The sequence below is a fragment of the Brachyistius frenatus genome, unplaced genomic scaffold (genome assembly GCF_029030835.1).
Source record: "Brachyistius frenatus isolate BFR_SWC_R1_liver_20210118 unplaced genomic scaffold, ASM2903083v1 Contig_179, whole genome shotgun sequence".
NCBI classification, from domain to species: domain Eukaryota; kingdom Metazoa; phylum Chordata; class Actinopteri; family Embiotocidae; genus Brachyistius; species Brachyistius frenatus.
The window spans coordinates 78,990-95,110 of NW_027210778.1; the positions used below are offsets into that span (position 1 = coordinate 78,990).

Below are 16,121 nucleotides of genomic sequence, written 5' to 3' on the forward strand. Positions count from 1 at the left end.
ACACACACACACACACACACACACACACACACACACACACACACACACACACACACACGAGACGTTATCTAAAACATTTGATCCCTCGTGCACACTGGCAATGGAATAATCCCTTCTTGTCTTAAATTCTCAGCCGCAATGTAGAAAAAGAAAACTGTGCCATGTTTTGATTTGAATCATAATCACTCAGAAATTATTTGAGCATCAGAAAAGGGGAACTGGAACCTTCGCCTGTACTTTTTTTATGAATCAACCTTTACGCACAGCAGCAGCAGCAGCAGCAGCAGCAGCAGCAGCAGCCCAGTTGTTGGCCATTAATTTCAGAAATAGACTGAATAGGAGGCTGGTTGTGGACTCTCTCACACACAGACACACACTGACAGAAAAAAAAGAAGAAGAGCTGAAGCCACTATTTCTCTCTTCGTGTGACGACAGTTTGGGATTATAAATGACAACTTTTTTTTTTATTTTTTTTTTTTTTTTAAAGAGAGACGGTTTTACGGCGTTGCTGAATAAGCTCCGGCGTTATTGACATCGAGGCTTGGGAATGAAGTCATGGGGACGGCTTCCATGTCCCATTCTCTAAGCTTCGATACATCCAAGTCAAGAAACCAAAAAACAAAACAAAACAAAACCAAAAAAAAACATAATCGGGATTTTAGGCCTACGTTCACCGTCATGTGTTGCCTTCGAGCACCTATAACGGGTTGGAGAGGGTGGTTGTGTGTGTGTGTGTGTGTGTGTGTGTGTGTGTGTGTGGTGGGGGGGGGGGCTTTGTGGATAATGGCCCCGCGATACTTTTCAAGAGGATAATTACACGAGTCCGCTGACAGCTTGACAATGGCAGCTACAGCAGTTTGCATCCAAGTTCAGTCTCAGGTTTGCCTGTGTGAGAAAAACGCTCCCTTCTTTCTCCCCCTCTCCCTCCATCAGGTGTGTGTATATATATATATATAGGGGCTATCCTGGAGAGGAAAAAACACGACACGTTGCCAAGTCTGTCTCAGTCTGGGCTCCCACGCGCACGCCTGCAGAACAACCTTAGTATCAAAGAACAGGGGGGGGGGGTGTAAAAAAAAAAACCAACTTAGATGAGTAAGCACTAATGGAGTCATCATCTGTGGGTGAGGACCTCTGAGATGTAAAACGAGGGACTTCCTGTATTTACCTGGTGATCCAATTGATTACTAAAAGTCCGTTCCGTGCATTTGTTTTGGTGAAACCCCGTGAAAATGCCCACAGAAGTGACCCCTCACCTGATATCAGACTCGCGGGGGTAACGCCGATACACCTAACGTGGCTGCGAGGGCGTGCGCGCTCCCGTCTGCGAAGAAGAGGGGGTGGTGGGTGGGTGGGGGGGGTTATTTCCTGAATGTTTACACCGCGGTGACGTCACATCCAGTGGCGTCGTCGAGGCTGCCCCCACACACACACACACACACAGATACCCTTACTCTACTATTACACACTGCCAATCTGAAAGTATATAGAGAAACCAAACTGGGATTCAGACATTAAATACTTCCCTGGAGGGGGGGGGGGGGCTGCTCTCTCTCTCTCTCTGCCTCTCTCTCTCTCTCTCTCTCTCTCTGCGCGCGCGCTGAAGTGGAATAAACGCTCGACATCATGCCCGCGTGACACCGAGCAAACCGGCTGAAATTAGTCTCTGATTTAGAGGGAAAATGGTGTCCCTTTAAATTATAGTTCCTTATCTTTAAAACTTGGAGAAAAAAAAAAAAAAAAAAAAACCAAAACAAAAGACGTGTTTAAATCACTCCCTCTGCGCGTGATCGTGTTACATTTAATGCACCGTTTTGAATAAATCATGACACGAGCCATTGTTGCCTGTCTGTTTAAGTTGCTGCAGTGGCGATAGGACGCTGCACGGATACTAAGTGAGTTAAGTGACAGCCAATAATAGCCTACATTAGGATGGGTTTTTTTTTTCTATTTTTTATTTTTTTCGGTAGACTGTAAGCTCAGTCACCCAGGCGTCCTTGTCCGCGGCTGCTTCACGGTGAGGAAATCGGCTCAATTTTGGATCTGCCATTAGAATAATGTGCCTGTCACCGCGAGAGGACGCACTGTCACAATTTTAAGAGCATAAATGTCCCGCAACCTGCCGTTGGCCCGGAGCAACAGGCTGCTGCTGCTGCTGCTGCTGCTGCTGCAGCCTTTCTTTTCCTCTTTCTGTGGCTGCGCACACAAACTGCAGCAGACTTAAGTACTTTAAGAAAACACAATCACTCAATAAATATTTCAGGATTATTTTCAGTTTTAATTTGAACGTATTTTCTCAGGTACTTTTATGAGTTTGTTGATATGACGTTTGATGTTAAAACTTTTTTTAAAAAAAAAAAAAAAAAAAATGTTTGTTTGTATATTAATAGCCCATTTTCTTTTATTTGTGCATATTTGAATGTTTTATTGGTTAATTTAAGATAAAATTAACTTTCTGCGACATAAACTTTGCACCCCAGCGTGTTCCCACGCACATCTAAGCTGTTACGTTTCATCAGGCCTTTTTAAACGAAATATCCGTATTCTAATAATATCTTCATTTTTATTTTTTTTTGGCAAGGTCATTGAAAAAAAAAAAAAAAAAATCTTGCAACACTTCTGCATGTCTCCTGGCCCACGTTATATTCAATTAGGGCAAGCCCCTCCCCTTAACTGATGACACTGACAGACCCTCCTTAAGTTGCGTCGCGCCACAGCTGTCTGCAAGCATTGAGCTGCCTGGCGCCATCCTGAAAGAATGCGTTCACTGTAAAAAAAAAAAAAAAAAAAAAAGAAGAAGGAAAAAAAAAAAAAAAAAGGGGGACTGGATATAGAGAGAGAGAGAGAGAGAGAGAGAGAGAGGTAGAGCAAGGGTGAGCGAGCTCCAGCCACACAGACCGACAGAGGGAGAGAGAGAGAGAGGAGCGGAGTTAATGGAGAGGGCTCTACAACTGCGCACAAACCCAGATTTGATCAGTGAGTTGAACTTGCTGGTGCTGGTCAGTGTGCAGCGAAGCCATCCACTGCAAACAAGGCTCGCGCCCTCCACCAGACCTCCGCTACTTGTTGAGCCGGGGCTGAAAACACTGACGGGGTTTTGGGGTTTTTTTTCTTCCTCTGAGGACGAAGAAGTTCAGGAACTCTGCGTGGGACTGGATTCCATTTTGGACGTATTTATATGACAACACCTTTGTTGCACATTTGTAATGCGGGGTATGTTTCGTGTCTAAATATCTCTCCTTTGAAATCCCCGGGTTAAAAATGCACTTTAGTGCGCGGGCCTCCTGTGTGTGTGTGTGTGTGTGTGTGTGTGCGTGTGCGTGTTTCAGTCGCGCTTGCATGCGCGAAGCAATGTGAGAAAATGAGACAATTAATTCTCCTCTCTGTCTCCAGGTGATCGGAAGCGAGCGCGGAACCTGTGGATTTAACGACCAAAAAAAACACGGATTTGGGACAGATTATTTCTTATCTTTTGACTTGTACCGGTGTGCTTCGGCGTACATGAACATTTGCTGAAGAAAAAAGAGGCAAAGCGATGGAAGTAAGTGCGGATCAGCCACGATGGATGAGCCATCATCCCGCGGTGTTGAACGAGCAGCATCCCGGCTCACATCACCCGGGCCTCGGCCACTCGTACATGGACCCTTCTCAGTATCCCCTCGCTGAAGATGTGGATGTACTCTTTAATATCGATGGACAGGGAAACCACGTCTCTCCATACTATGGAAACTCAGTCCGAGCCGTCCAGAGGTACCCTCCTCCTCCACACAGTAAGTAAAACGGCCCCGTTCAGGCCTTTTTATTTAATAATGTGCACGTTACTCTCCTTTCAGACGCTCGCGCGTAATTGCAGAAAGGACTCAATTACTGCCGCTGTATTCTAAATTATTTGTTTTGATCCGTCTGAGATCCGGACCAGGTTTCGGTTTTGGAATTGACTTCGTCTTAAAAAAAACAAAAAAAAAAACACCTGAGAGCTCAAGTGTTGTGAAAGCTCGCCGTAAATATGGATAGTTTACCTCCAGTTTGTCTTTGGTTTCTGTCTCTTTTTTTTTTTTTCACAGCTAAATTCTCTTCTAAACTTCACCAACACGAGCTGACTCATGTGTCAGAGAAGCTTCTTTTTTTTTTTACTTTTTTTTTTTTTTTTTTTTTTAACAAAAGCCCGCGTGCGTAATTTGTTTTGTGGATCAATCCGGTGTTTAGTTACGGATTTAAACAAATAGATATGTTGGCACAGAACTCGGAGATCCACCTGTAATATTTTCGATTTTAAAACTCGGTATATGTTTTCACGTCAGGGCGCGTGCACACACATTGATCTCTGTTACAATATGTTGCTCATCAGCACGTAGTCATTCGTGGAGTTTCCTATATATTGACGGCTTTAACTTCCTGAACAGTCAATCACGGCGTCGTTTTCTTTTGGCTTAAAAACAAATCGTTTGAATTACAAGTATTGAGTTGTTGCATATCGAGGCCTGTTCACGTAAAAATAATAATGCACGTGCGTGGCCACATGAAACTCCCAATTTGTCTGCACGAGATGGGATCAAATGATTCCTGCACGGAACTTCAATCGAGGTAGAAATTATTTTTGAAACAACAGTTTGATGCACATCGGATCAAATCTTAAAAAAAAAAAATGAAATGTCACGAAATGTGTTTGGTAAATTTGTGCGTAAATGTTTCTCCACTTCCATCCTGCTTTTTTTGTTTGGCCAAAAGCGAGACAATTTTTTTTTTTTTTTAAATTGTTGCTGCATATTTGAAGCCAGGTTGTGATCTTTGTGTTGTTTTCTCTGTGCTGCCTCAGGTAGCCAGGTGTGCCGTCCCTCATTACTGCACGGCTCTCTGCCCTGGCTGGAGGGGAGCAAAGGCATCGCCCCGCACCACAGCACTTCTCCCTGGAACCTGAGCCCCTTCCCCAAGAATCCCCTGCACCACGGCTCCCCGGCCAGCCTGTCCGTCTACCCCCCGGCCTCCTCCTCCTCCCTGTCCACCGGCCACTCCAGTCCGCACCTCTTCACGTTTCCCCCGACCCCTCCGAAAGACGTGTCCCCGGACCCGGGCATATCCACCCCGGGCTCCGGGCGGCAGGAGGATAAAGAGTGCATAAAGTACCAGGTGACCCTGGCCGAGAGTATGAAACTGGAGTCAGCTCACAGCCGGAGCGTGGCATCACTCGGAGCAGGGTCATCCTCTGCCCACCACCCCATCGCCACATACCCACAATATGTCCCTGAATACGGGCCAGGCCTCTTCCCACCAAGTAGCCTGATAGGTGGGTCATCTTCTAGTTATGGTTCCAAAACAAGACCAAAAACAAGGTCCTGTTCAGGTAGGCGTGCGCTTTATTACATTCCCTTTTGATTTAACATGATTCCCCAGATTTGCAGCCTTAATGATCAGCCATGTTTTAATCTCATATATATATACATATATATATTTATATACTAAAAGAAAAATGCCCATAATCAGCACATTCATCCCTCACATGAAGCAGCTCTCCTTTCAGGCCATACAGGTTAACGTGTCTTCGAAACAGGCGCATTAAAAAACGCCTCAAAGCTTTCTCTTTCATCATCTGATCCAATAATAATAATAACAATAATAGAAGGAAATTAAGATTTCAATATTTCGAAATAAATAAAAGCAGACCTTAAATCATTTCTGACAAATAAAAAAAAAGAATAAAAAAAAAAAAGGTGGAAGGATAATTAAAATGTATCTACAACTAAAAATCTATTTCACAGCTTCTTTTGGACATTTTTTTTTTTTCCTCCTGATAAGTCAAAAATCATTATGACGCCAACGAGCTCCGAGTTGAAGCTCAGATTAATTTAGGTCATTTATTTTCACTCTCCTCCATACTAACACACGCACACGCACACACACACACACACACACACACACACACACACACACACACACACACACACACACACACGCACACACGCACACACAGAAGGCTGAGGGAGAGAGACAGAGGGGAAGCCGGCTCTCCGGGCTGTGTCGCCCCGTTTATATGTTTAAGATAATCCCATTACCGTCAGACCAGTGCACGCCACAGTTGCATTGTTTACCCAGCGGTAGAGCACCGGATGCTTGCGCGTTCATTCACAGGGAAAAAGAGAAGCGAGGGTGAAAACGTCGCCGTGGCAAGAGCGCACGAGGGAGAGGGGAGAGACAGAGAGAGACAGTGAGAGGGGAGACATCCCCCCCACCACCAAAAAAAAAAAAAAAAAATCATGCGCAGGGTAATTATTTTAAAGGTTATTGCCGCTGCAGCTGAAAAGCAGTTTTTCCTGTAATGAGATTAATATCAGCGTCTTTGACGGGAGTATATAGAAAACAGTGGATTAGTTGATGCATATCATCGGGATTATTCTGCAACACACACTGGGTCATTAATGCAAATAAAGATTTTAATTCCGGGATCAGGAGAGATAATGTGCATTTAAAGATCGTTCGCGATCTGAAGAGCTTTCAGATTTTTTTTTATTTAATTTTTTTATTTTTTTTAATGAGGATATATCAGTGCAGTTTTATGTGAACTTAAATATCGCATTGGAAACGTTTTCTCCAAAAGCATGTAAACACACCCTGTGCAGAACAGAAGCTGCATTGCGGAGGCCTGCTGTCTCTTAAATCGTATATGCACTGGATCCGACGCAGCTTCATATTGTCGTGACAAAAAAAAAAAATACAAGACAGAAAAAAAACAGAGAAAGAAACACACTTTGCACATCAGGTGCTGTTACATCTAAACGCAGCAACGACCCGCACTGACTCCTCTCTCTGTCTTTGTGAAGAAGAAGTCGGTGTGTGTGTGTGTTTGTTTTTATTGCAGCTCATATATATACATATACATATACATATATATATATACACACAAAAAAGGGGGAAGTGTGTCTGCATGAGAATGCAAAAGGTTCTTGGCGTTGTACAAAAAGCTCGGTGTGAGTGTCTGCTTTCAAATAATCGGAGTGTGACTGCAGCTCCCTTGTTTCAGTTTCAGCCCCCCCCCTCCCCCTCCAATATATATATCCTCTAATCAAACTGTTAGTGCGCAGCTCACCTGTCGGTGTCACTAGAGAAGTGCCAGTCAAACTGAACACTCCCTCAATCGTTTCAAAATAAAGGCCTCAGCCTGCTTTAAAGAAATAATACATTATTATTATTATTATCATTATTTAAATGAGATATTGGCTGATGAGAGAGAATAAAAATTCAGTTTAATTCGATTTATAAAATTTCAAAATTTAGCTGTTCGCCTCGTGTACAAACGTAAGAGTGAAAACCTGCTCGGAGATTCTTAGTTTGAAGATTTTGTGGTTTAAAAAAAAAAAGCTTTCTGCCTTATGGACCTTAACACAACTGCTGTATTCACCAACACTAACCACATGTGTTTAGTGTGTGTGTGTGTGTGTGTGTGTGTGTGTGTGTGTGTGTGATAAATAATGTTACTACTGCTAGTGCTTATATTTCCAATGTTGCATTATCATTATTAATATTATGAATTGTTGCATACTTCACAGAATGCTGCATGTGTAATAAAAATCCGAACATTTCACTAACGCTTTTAACTCCCAGTTTTGATGACGTAAATGAAGAGTTGTTTTGAATATTTTTTTAAGGACCAACTGACTCGGACCCTCCATGTTTTTTGTGTGTGTGTGTGTGTGTGTGTGTGTGTGTGTGTGTTGGCTCTTTGCAGAAGGTAGAGAGTGTGTGAACTGCGGGGCCACGTCGACCCCCCTGTGGAGGCGGGACGGTACGGGTCACTATCTGTGTAACGCCTGCGGACTCTATCACAAGATGAACGGGCAGAATCGCCCTCTCATCAAACCCAAGCGGCGGCTGGTACGTCCCTAAGACATTTCTCTGTTGATGACATTTCCGTCTCTCTCTCTGTTTTTCCCCTATCCAGGAAGAAGTAGGCCTATTAGCTGCAGGAAATTGACTCGACAAGTGCAGGTCTCTGTTTTCAGATACTACCATAGAAAAAACTGCACTGTTTTTTTTTTCTATTTTTAATAAATGCAATGACGATGCTATTTTTTATTTGCTAAAATTGTCATTGATTCAAAGAGTAGGTTATATTCTGTTTGAACAGTAGGCCCCCCTCCTTTTCCCCCCCACACCCCTTTACCCCATCCATGCGCTGCCTCCATTACAGATTAAAACTGCTGCTTCTACTGTAGCTGGTTGAAGTGTAGCTGCATTCATAAACACACATTGAGCTCCATCAAAATTATATTTATTTAAATGTATAATTTTTTTTAAGCCTGCTTCAGGTGGAGCTATTTTTGTTTTGCAGTTATTTCAGGGAAAGCCCCTCTCATCAGAGCTGCATCTCTTTTGAGCTTTAGAGGAGTTCCCCTGCCTTTATTAAAAAAAAAAGAAAGAAAATCTTTCGAGGCAAAGATGGCTGTCCAGTCCTGCTCTGCTCTGGACTGGACTTCTCCCTCCTCTCCGCCACCACCTCGCCTCTAAATGTGCAAGCCCGACTCCTCAGGAAAGGGCTGCCGGATATCTGAGCAGTGCAGATAAGTCTGCTTTTAACAACACAGCCCGCTTCCCCAGTCAAAACATAAAGGCTCGCGGAGCCCGAAGCCAGGCCAGCACAGAGTCACGGCTTCAGATTGTTTAGTGTTATAATCTCCGTTTAAACACACGAGGATGGTCAGGTTTTTTTTTTGGGGGGGGGAAGTGGGATTTAACCCTGTAGTTTTTTAATTTAGGGAGGAAAAAAAGATGCAACCTTTTTTTTTTTTTTTATTTATTTATTTGGAGGCCAGAAAAGTGACAAAGGAGGATTTAGGAGCCACGATATCTTGTCAGAATATCTTTTCAGCCTTTCAGTGGTCATATTTTAAGATTTTGTGGCAGAAATGAAAAAAAATACAGGTAAATTAAGAATTTAGAGAATTGACAGTAATTATGTCATTTTTAAAATAAAAATAGTAAAAAAATTTTTTTAAAAAAAAAGGTGAAAACATGGTGATACTGCTGGAAAATGGAGTAAAAGTAAAGATTATGAAACAGTCACGGACTTTAGAGACATAATAAGGGGTTTTATTCCTGCACTCTGATTGGTTATTCACAGCACACAGTAGCGGTGGGGTTATTAGGCTACCACATGTGTATAATTGGAAATCCCTCCTGGAGATAATGTAGTCCTTAACGTCGGCGTGTCCTCTGCGGTCACCTGTCTATCGATTGTTTTTAGAGATTATAACATCAATGTCAAGCCACTGCAGCAAACTGGGCTGTGAGGGCAGGCAGCTTAAAATCCATCGGAAGACATGACTTTCACTGTGTCAGGATGAAGTGAGGGTTTAGTAGCCTGCAGCCAAAAATATCCACATTTTCTTTCTTTTTTTTTTTTTTAATCTTTTTGTCTCCCCCCCCCCCACCACCACCACCACCACCACCACCTATGTATGCTTTTAACTGGCATGCAATTACAGCCATATGGTTCATTTTACTGCATCATGTTTTCGTATTTCGTGTCCATATTTAAAAGCACACAACCTACAAAGCATTACACTCCCACATAGAGACCCTTTCTAGGTTTAATCAATGCCACTTTCTTTTTACGTTTCAATTGTTTGACGTCACGAGGTCGGCGTTTGAATCGAGGCACCGGCACACGCACACGCACACGCACACACACATAAACACACAAACACGCAGTTTAAGGCGAAATTTAATCAGATTTTATAGCTCTCCCATTTCAAGGCACTGCTTTTATGTCTTCTGTAAATATTTATTCTCTAGGAGGTATGTGTTTCTATGACACTATTTTTAGCCCCGAGTGAAAGCAGCTCTGTTTTTTTTTTTTTTTTTTTTTTGAGGGTGGGGGGGGGGGTATTTCTTGTCCCTATTTTAAACTATTTTCAGCTATGTACTACATGTACAAAAAAAGTACTACATGTACAAAAAAAAAAGAATTCCATTGGGTGAAGATAGAAAATGTATATAGAGTCAACATAAAGCCTTTCCATGTTTTAACTGTTTTTGAATAGCTTTACACAATGCAGGAGTGAGAATAAAAGGCTGTGTTTAATCTGTAATTTAAGAGAGATACATTTGCATTTTCTTTATTGCATTTTTAAGAGATTTGTAAGTAGGCCTTCTGTGCAAGACGCCATGAATGCAGGGCTGCCAAATTTACACAGAATTGGTTTTTTCTTAAAACACCAAATTTATCATTTCAATTCTGTATTGTTTTCGCTGGAGGACGCGCCACAGGGCCTCCGTGTCATCGCAGTGAACAAGTGCTTCCAATAAAACGCATTTTGGAATAAACCCGTGTTTTCTAACAGAAAACGGCAGCCCTGCACGCTGGTGTCGAACCTGTCATAATAAATCTTCACGCTGATTGGGTCATCCGCGGGTCATGTGACGTGTCTTTTCTTTCTTTTTTTTTGGCCTGTGTCTGTGTGTGTGTGTGTGTGTGCGCGCAGTCCGCAGCCAGGCGGGCAGGGACGTCATGTGCAAACTGTCAAACGACAACGACGACGCTGTGGCGGAGAAACGCCAACGGGGACCCGGTGTGCAACGCCTGCGGCCTGTACTATAAACTGCACAATGTAAGTAATAAACCTTCATAGGATATCTGTGCAGCCCATCGAGGGGCTCGCCTGGAATATTTATTTCTGTATTTTTATGTCCTGCTGCTGCAGCACTCCCCCCCCCTCCCTCCACCTCTCTCTCTCTCTCTCACACACACACACACACACACACACACACACACACACACACACACACACACACACACACACACACACACACACACACACACACACACCCCTCTCCTCTACTTCTTCCTCCTCTGAATATTTGATCTGACTTAGTCCCTGCAGAGGATTTCCGGGGCACGCCGATAACAAAATACTGTAGAATTAATATGATTTATTGGCAGTAAGTGCGAATCTAAAATGTATAAGACCTAAGTGAACTAAGCCCGCAGCCGCCTGGCTTTTGAATATTAAAGAAGGGTGGAGGGGGGTGGGGGGCTTAATTAAAATTCGATTAATTTCAAGGCCCTTTTTTTTTTTTTTTCCTCCCCCCCCCCCGTTCCGTATTTCTAGCCCTTTTGGTTCCCTGAGCACCAGGGACTCGTTGTCCCCCCACTGACCACCAATCCGTCTGATTCGTTTTGGGTTGGTTAGTGCCTCGCCACATCATTTCACATCCTCAATCTGAAAACCCCAGGGACTCGTTTATCTCTCCGTCCTCTCTCCTCTTCCCGTCTCCTCTCCTGTGCACAAAGCTGTCACTTTTAATCAAACGGCCATTGTGGCTGAAACTAATAATAATAATCACCGGGCTAACTGCTCTGAGGGCCACATGTAGGTAATTTCTCCTCCTCCTCCTCCTCCTCCTCCTCTCGCAGACAACTGATAGAGGTTGCCTTATACGCATGTAAAAAGGGAAGCGTCTCCTGCTCTGCTGCCCCGCTCGTCACGCGAGCGCTCCCTGTTAAATCGTTTTCCCATGTTACTTTTGGCACCGCGGAAAACAGACGGAGACAAAAAGGTTACAGGGAGAGTAGAATAATATTTCCCACTTACATATTAGCATCTGAACCGACCCCGACCTTGGTGTAATTGTGAAATTAGTTTATTTTGGTAAATCCCGACTTCTGTTGGGGGCTTGCTCCCTTTGAAACAAATTCCACATTCTTCATGGAGAATTTAGCCGAGTCCCTGCTGGCCTGCATGTGCTCCCTGGTGTGTGTGTGTGTGTGTGTGTGTGTGTGTGTGTGTGTGTGTGTGTGTGTGTGTGTGTGTGTGTGTGTGTGTGTGTGTACTGTCCCAAAACACCTGATGGCTGCAGTCTGTTGTCCCGCAAAAGCTTTTTGACTCAGATAAGAAGAAGCTTGTGAGAAGTTGTTTGTACTCTGTTTGAGTCATCAGGTTTTTTTTTTGTCTTAATTTATTTTGTATCATCTTTTTTTTTTTTTTTTCTGAGAAAAGTGTGTGTGTCTGACACCTCCGATGAGGTTGAGGTTTCAGGTGGTTAGCTGCTCGTGTTGGGCAAGATGTGAGAGCCGACTGTGTTATTCTGTGGCGGTCATTGACTCACAACACTTTGGCCCCGGCTTGTGTTTGATGTGCCGTGCCGGGGCGGCGGCGGGCCCAGCCCGGGCCGGGGAGGCCCCCGAGGCTTCCTCTTGCGAAACGGTAGACATCTCAGCATCAAAGAGCGCAGAGGGGGCCCGGCTGGCTTTAGGTGGGCGTAGAGGGCCCTCAGAGCCGGAGTGTGGAGTCACAAAGCTTATATAGAGAAGAAAACCGCCTCTCTTCTTGCCCTCCGCTAATCATCGAGGCCACTGCGTTAAAAGAGTCAGCGAGAAAAAAAAAAAAAAAAAAAAAATGCCAACGCCTCAGACAGCTCGAGACGGAAGCTATAGGAAGAAATCCCCGCTGCCCATTTCCCCGGGAAGAGAGTGAGAAAGATCAGGGAAGCCGGTCGGCCTCATCCACCGCCCTCCGTAATCCGGCCCACAGCACAAATTCCATCATCCAGCTCTCATTCCCGGCTAAACCGACGCTGGAATACAGCAGATGGGGCCATTTTGGCCAAGAGACGGCCATGCGGTGGTTGAGGAGGAGGAGGAGGAGGAGGAGGAGGAGGAGGGTGGAGAGGAGGACTTGGCCGACGCCGGCGGTCGTCATGGCCATGTGTCTCTGTGGTCGACCGGTTGCACACTAGCTGCCAGACCCTTCTCCGTCTCTGCTCTGCACGCCCCCCACCTCCCCTCCACCTCCCCCCCATATACCCCCACCTTCATCTTTCTCTCTTTCTTTCTGGCAGAGCAGCAACTTCAGATGCAGGCCAGCTTAAAGGAATCAACATTTAAATCTACCCAACACACACACACACACACACACACACACACACACACACACACACACACACACACACACACACACACACACACACACACGGAGAGTATAAACAATCTCCTGTTTCGGGATGGGACAGTCAGATTTGCCTTGTAATGGGACTCCATTGGATGTTATTATGTCTGTCCAAAAAGCCCCAAATCTGCCTCGAAAGAAAACTAAAAAGAAAAAGCGCCAAGAGAGACACATTTTTCTCATTTACTTTCAACCCGAGGGTGACACCCCTCACTGAAAAGCCGCGTTGTGTTTGTCCTCGTCGCGTTGCCTGAACAGAAAAATGTTACGCCGAAATCTGAAAAGCGCCGTTTCTTAGACGTAAACAACAACAACAACAACAACAAAACACGCTCCCGACGACAAAATACTAATGTGCCATCTTTTTCTGTCTCCTTTCGAGAGCAGATCAACCGACCTCTGACCATGAAGAAGGAAGGCATCCAGACCAGGAACAGGAAGATGTCCAGCAAGTCCAAGAAGAGCAAAAAGTCCCAAGACAGCATGGACGACTTCTCCAAGAGCCTGATGGACAAGAGCAGCTCGTTCAGCCCGGCCGCGCTCTCCCGCCACATGTCCTCCTTCCCGCCCTTCTCGCACTCCGGCCACATGCTGACCACCCCGACACCCATGCACCCCTCCTCCTTCGCCCCCCACCACCCCTCCAGTATGGTCACAGCCATGGGTTAGAGGAGGTTCGAGGAGGCCCCCCCCGACGCCCACCGCGGTGCGCACCCAACCCCTCGGCCTCGCCACCACCACCGCCCCCGCCGCCACCACCACCACCACCACCACCACCACCACCCCAAACCCCTTCGGTACCTCTGCTAACCTGCTTCCTTCCACATCCTAAAAAGACAAATGAAACTGCTTCTCGGTTCCGATCGACGCTCCGCCGCGTCGAGAGCGACAGGCTTCAACGCTCCTTCTACCCCTCGGTTCTGTCTTATTTTTTTATATAAAAACCTCGGCGATGTGACTGCTGACTTTGCAGACCTGACTTGACTGTGGCGCACTGACCTCCAGTGGGGTTGAAGATTTTTTTTTCGAAAAATGTCTTTCCTTCCCCCACCCCCCCACCACGCCTGTCCTCCCGGCTGATCCACTCGACAAGGAGCTCCATTTGTGTACAAAAAGCCATTTTTTCTTTCCCACACACACACACACACACACACACACACACACACACACCAAGAATATTAACTTTTCTGACGGCACCTCCCTTAATTTCCCCAAAACCCGCCTCTCTTCTTCACCTTTGCACCTGCGTAACAGGAACCTCCCCCAACCCCCCCCCCCAACACACAAACACAAACACACACACACACACAGACACACACACCTCCCCCCCCCCTGCTTCCCTATTCTTCGTCATCTGCCGAAGATGAGGAGACACAGACGTTGAATATATTTGTACAAATTGTATGAAATACAGTACATTTAATGAAGACTTTTTAATTAAGTAAGAAAAAAAAAAAGCAAACACGCCCCTGGGCAGCTAAGAAGGGTACGAGTCGCAGCAGGTGGAGAGACTTGCCGCCGGAGGAGGAGTGAGGAGAGGAGAGGAGAGAGGAGAGGACGCCTCCGAGTCCCGGAGGACTGAGGAAAAAAAAAAAAAAGGGCGGAGGAAGACGAGAGGGGAAAAGACTTGAGAAAGGGCAGGCCTCGGTTTTTTGCCTGCATGAATTGTGTTGCATTAAGTTTGCAGAGAGTCGGCGGCTGCAGGCGTCTCTCTTCCTATTTGATTTTTATTTTTTTTAATTTTTTTTTGGATGTGCTATAGGTCTCGGGCAATTGGTTTGTGTTGAAGCGCGCACGTACACTCACACTCACACACACACACACACACACACACACACACACACACACGCAAACACACACACACACACACACACACACACACGCACACACACACACACACACACACACACACACACACACACACACACACACACACACACACCTGAAAGACTTTCTTCCTGCCCACAGATTATATGCATTGTGAAAAAAAAGTTCCTGTATTTGTTATTTGTATGTATAAATCAGAGTACCAAAAATACGAAAGAAACAAAGATGTAGAATTATTTCTTTATGTTATGCAGACTGAATGGTTGTAAAAATTTAATAATAATCACTAGTGTAAAATATGACTGCTTTTTTTGTTTCGTAAATTTTTTTTTCCCTCTTTGAAAATAATAAACTAGTTTAATCTCTGTTGACATGTTAGCGCCGTGGTCAAAAGCCGTCTTCTTCTTCTATCGCTCTCATGCTGGGTGTGATCTTTGACACATTGCACCCCCCCCCTTGCCCTCCTCCACCCCACCACCCACACACACACCTACCCCACCGCAAGCTTTTTTTTTTTTTTTTGTACCCAGCATTCACAAGAACAGTTCTTACGGTCAGTTGAGCACAAACAGGAAGAGAAGAAATAAACAGAAGCAATGGAGGAACAAATCAAACGACGGGGTCAGACGGGCCACCGTGAAGCTGAGGGGAGTGGAGGGGGGGGGGGGCGGGCGGGAGGGGCCCTTTTGTTTTAATCCTTGTCGTGTATAAATACACCGCGACCGACACGCAACAACAACAAACACCTATCACTCATTAGGAGGAGGAGGATCCAGCAGGAAGCGGCGTCATCACGGCCGTTTCTCTCTGCCCTAAGATCACTTCACAAGCGTTCAACCAAAATATCAAAGAACTGTGTGCCGATGTTCATTTTTAAGCCAATTAAAGCTAAAAACATATAGAAAAGTCACATCTTTGCATGCTGCAGCTTAAAAAGGAATGAAAATATTCTCCAAAAGTCCTTATTTCAGCTGCAGAACGACACAGTCGTCGAGTTTATATTCGTTTCAGAGGAAGGATTCAAGTGTTCAGACGAGTGTAAAACGAAGAACTTGAAGAGCGCGTCGAGTCTTTAATGCACTGATATCGTTTCACGGGCCGACCTGGACACTTCTTCTGCGATTTGGTTGTTACGAGAGGATCACGCAGACGAGACATGATGCAGATCTGATTTATGTCCATTCAGACAAAGCTTTTACTGTTGACTGGAAAGGATTAAAAGGAACTTCTGACATCTGAGGAAGACGTTCCGTGAACTTAGACACTTCAAGAAGTCAGCTGCCTCTCCCTCCGCAGGAAACACAATTCAAATGTTAATCCTCCTTCATTATTATTGCAGGAATTCACAAGCAGCGT

At 45.0% G+C, this 16,121-nt stretch overlaps 1 protein-coding gene across 7 annotated transcripts; it reads left to right on the top strand.

The window, feature by feature from the left end:
* The first annotated feature begins 1,574 nt into the window (after positions 1-1,574).
* Positions 1,575-15,143, top strand: gata3 (GATA binding protein 3). Of its 7 annotated transcripts, none has more exons than XM_069717759.1 (7): positions 2,367-3,213; positions 3,394-3,770; positions 4,817-5,341; positions 7,721-7,777; positions 7,934-7,980; positions 10,476-10,601; positions 13,326-15,143. In XM_069717759.1, exons 2-7 carry the CDS (start codon positions 3,536-3,538, stop codon positions 13,605-13,607), a joined length of 1,272 nt encoding a protein of 423 aa, XP_069573860.1. In that variant the 5' UTR covers positions 2,367-3,213; positions 3,394-3,535; the 3' UTR covers positions 13,608-15,143. The 7 variants fall into 7 exon arrangements, with proteins under 7 accessions (XP_069573865.1, XP_069573860.1, XP_069573863.1 ...); XM_069717762.1 differs by having other exon boundaries at positions 4,817-5,284; XM_069717764.1 differs by lacking the exon at positions 7,934-7,980 and having other exon boundaries at positions 1,575-3,213; positions 7,721-7,866; positions 13,321-13,438.
* Positions 15,144-16,121: the final 978 nt, after the last annotated feature.

What these genes read in the sequence shown, in the direction of transcription:
- gata3 (XM_069717758.1), top strand. Translation starts at nt 3,536, where the DNA reads ATGGAAGTAAGTGCGGATCAGCCACGATGGATGAGCCATCATCCCGCG. An exon ending in GTACCCTCCTCCTCCACACA is followed by an intron (nt 3,771 to 4,816) that starts GTAAGTAAAACG and finishes GTGCTGCCTCAG; the next exon opens with GTAGCCAGGTGTGCCGTCCC. An exon ending in TCAAACCCAAGCGGCGGCTG is followed by an intron (nt 7,867 to 10,475) that starts GTACGTCCCTAA and finishes GTGTGCGCGCAG; the next exon opens with TCCGCAGCCAGGCGGGCAGG.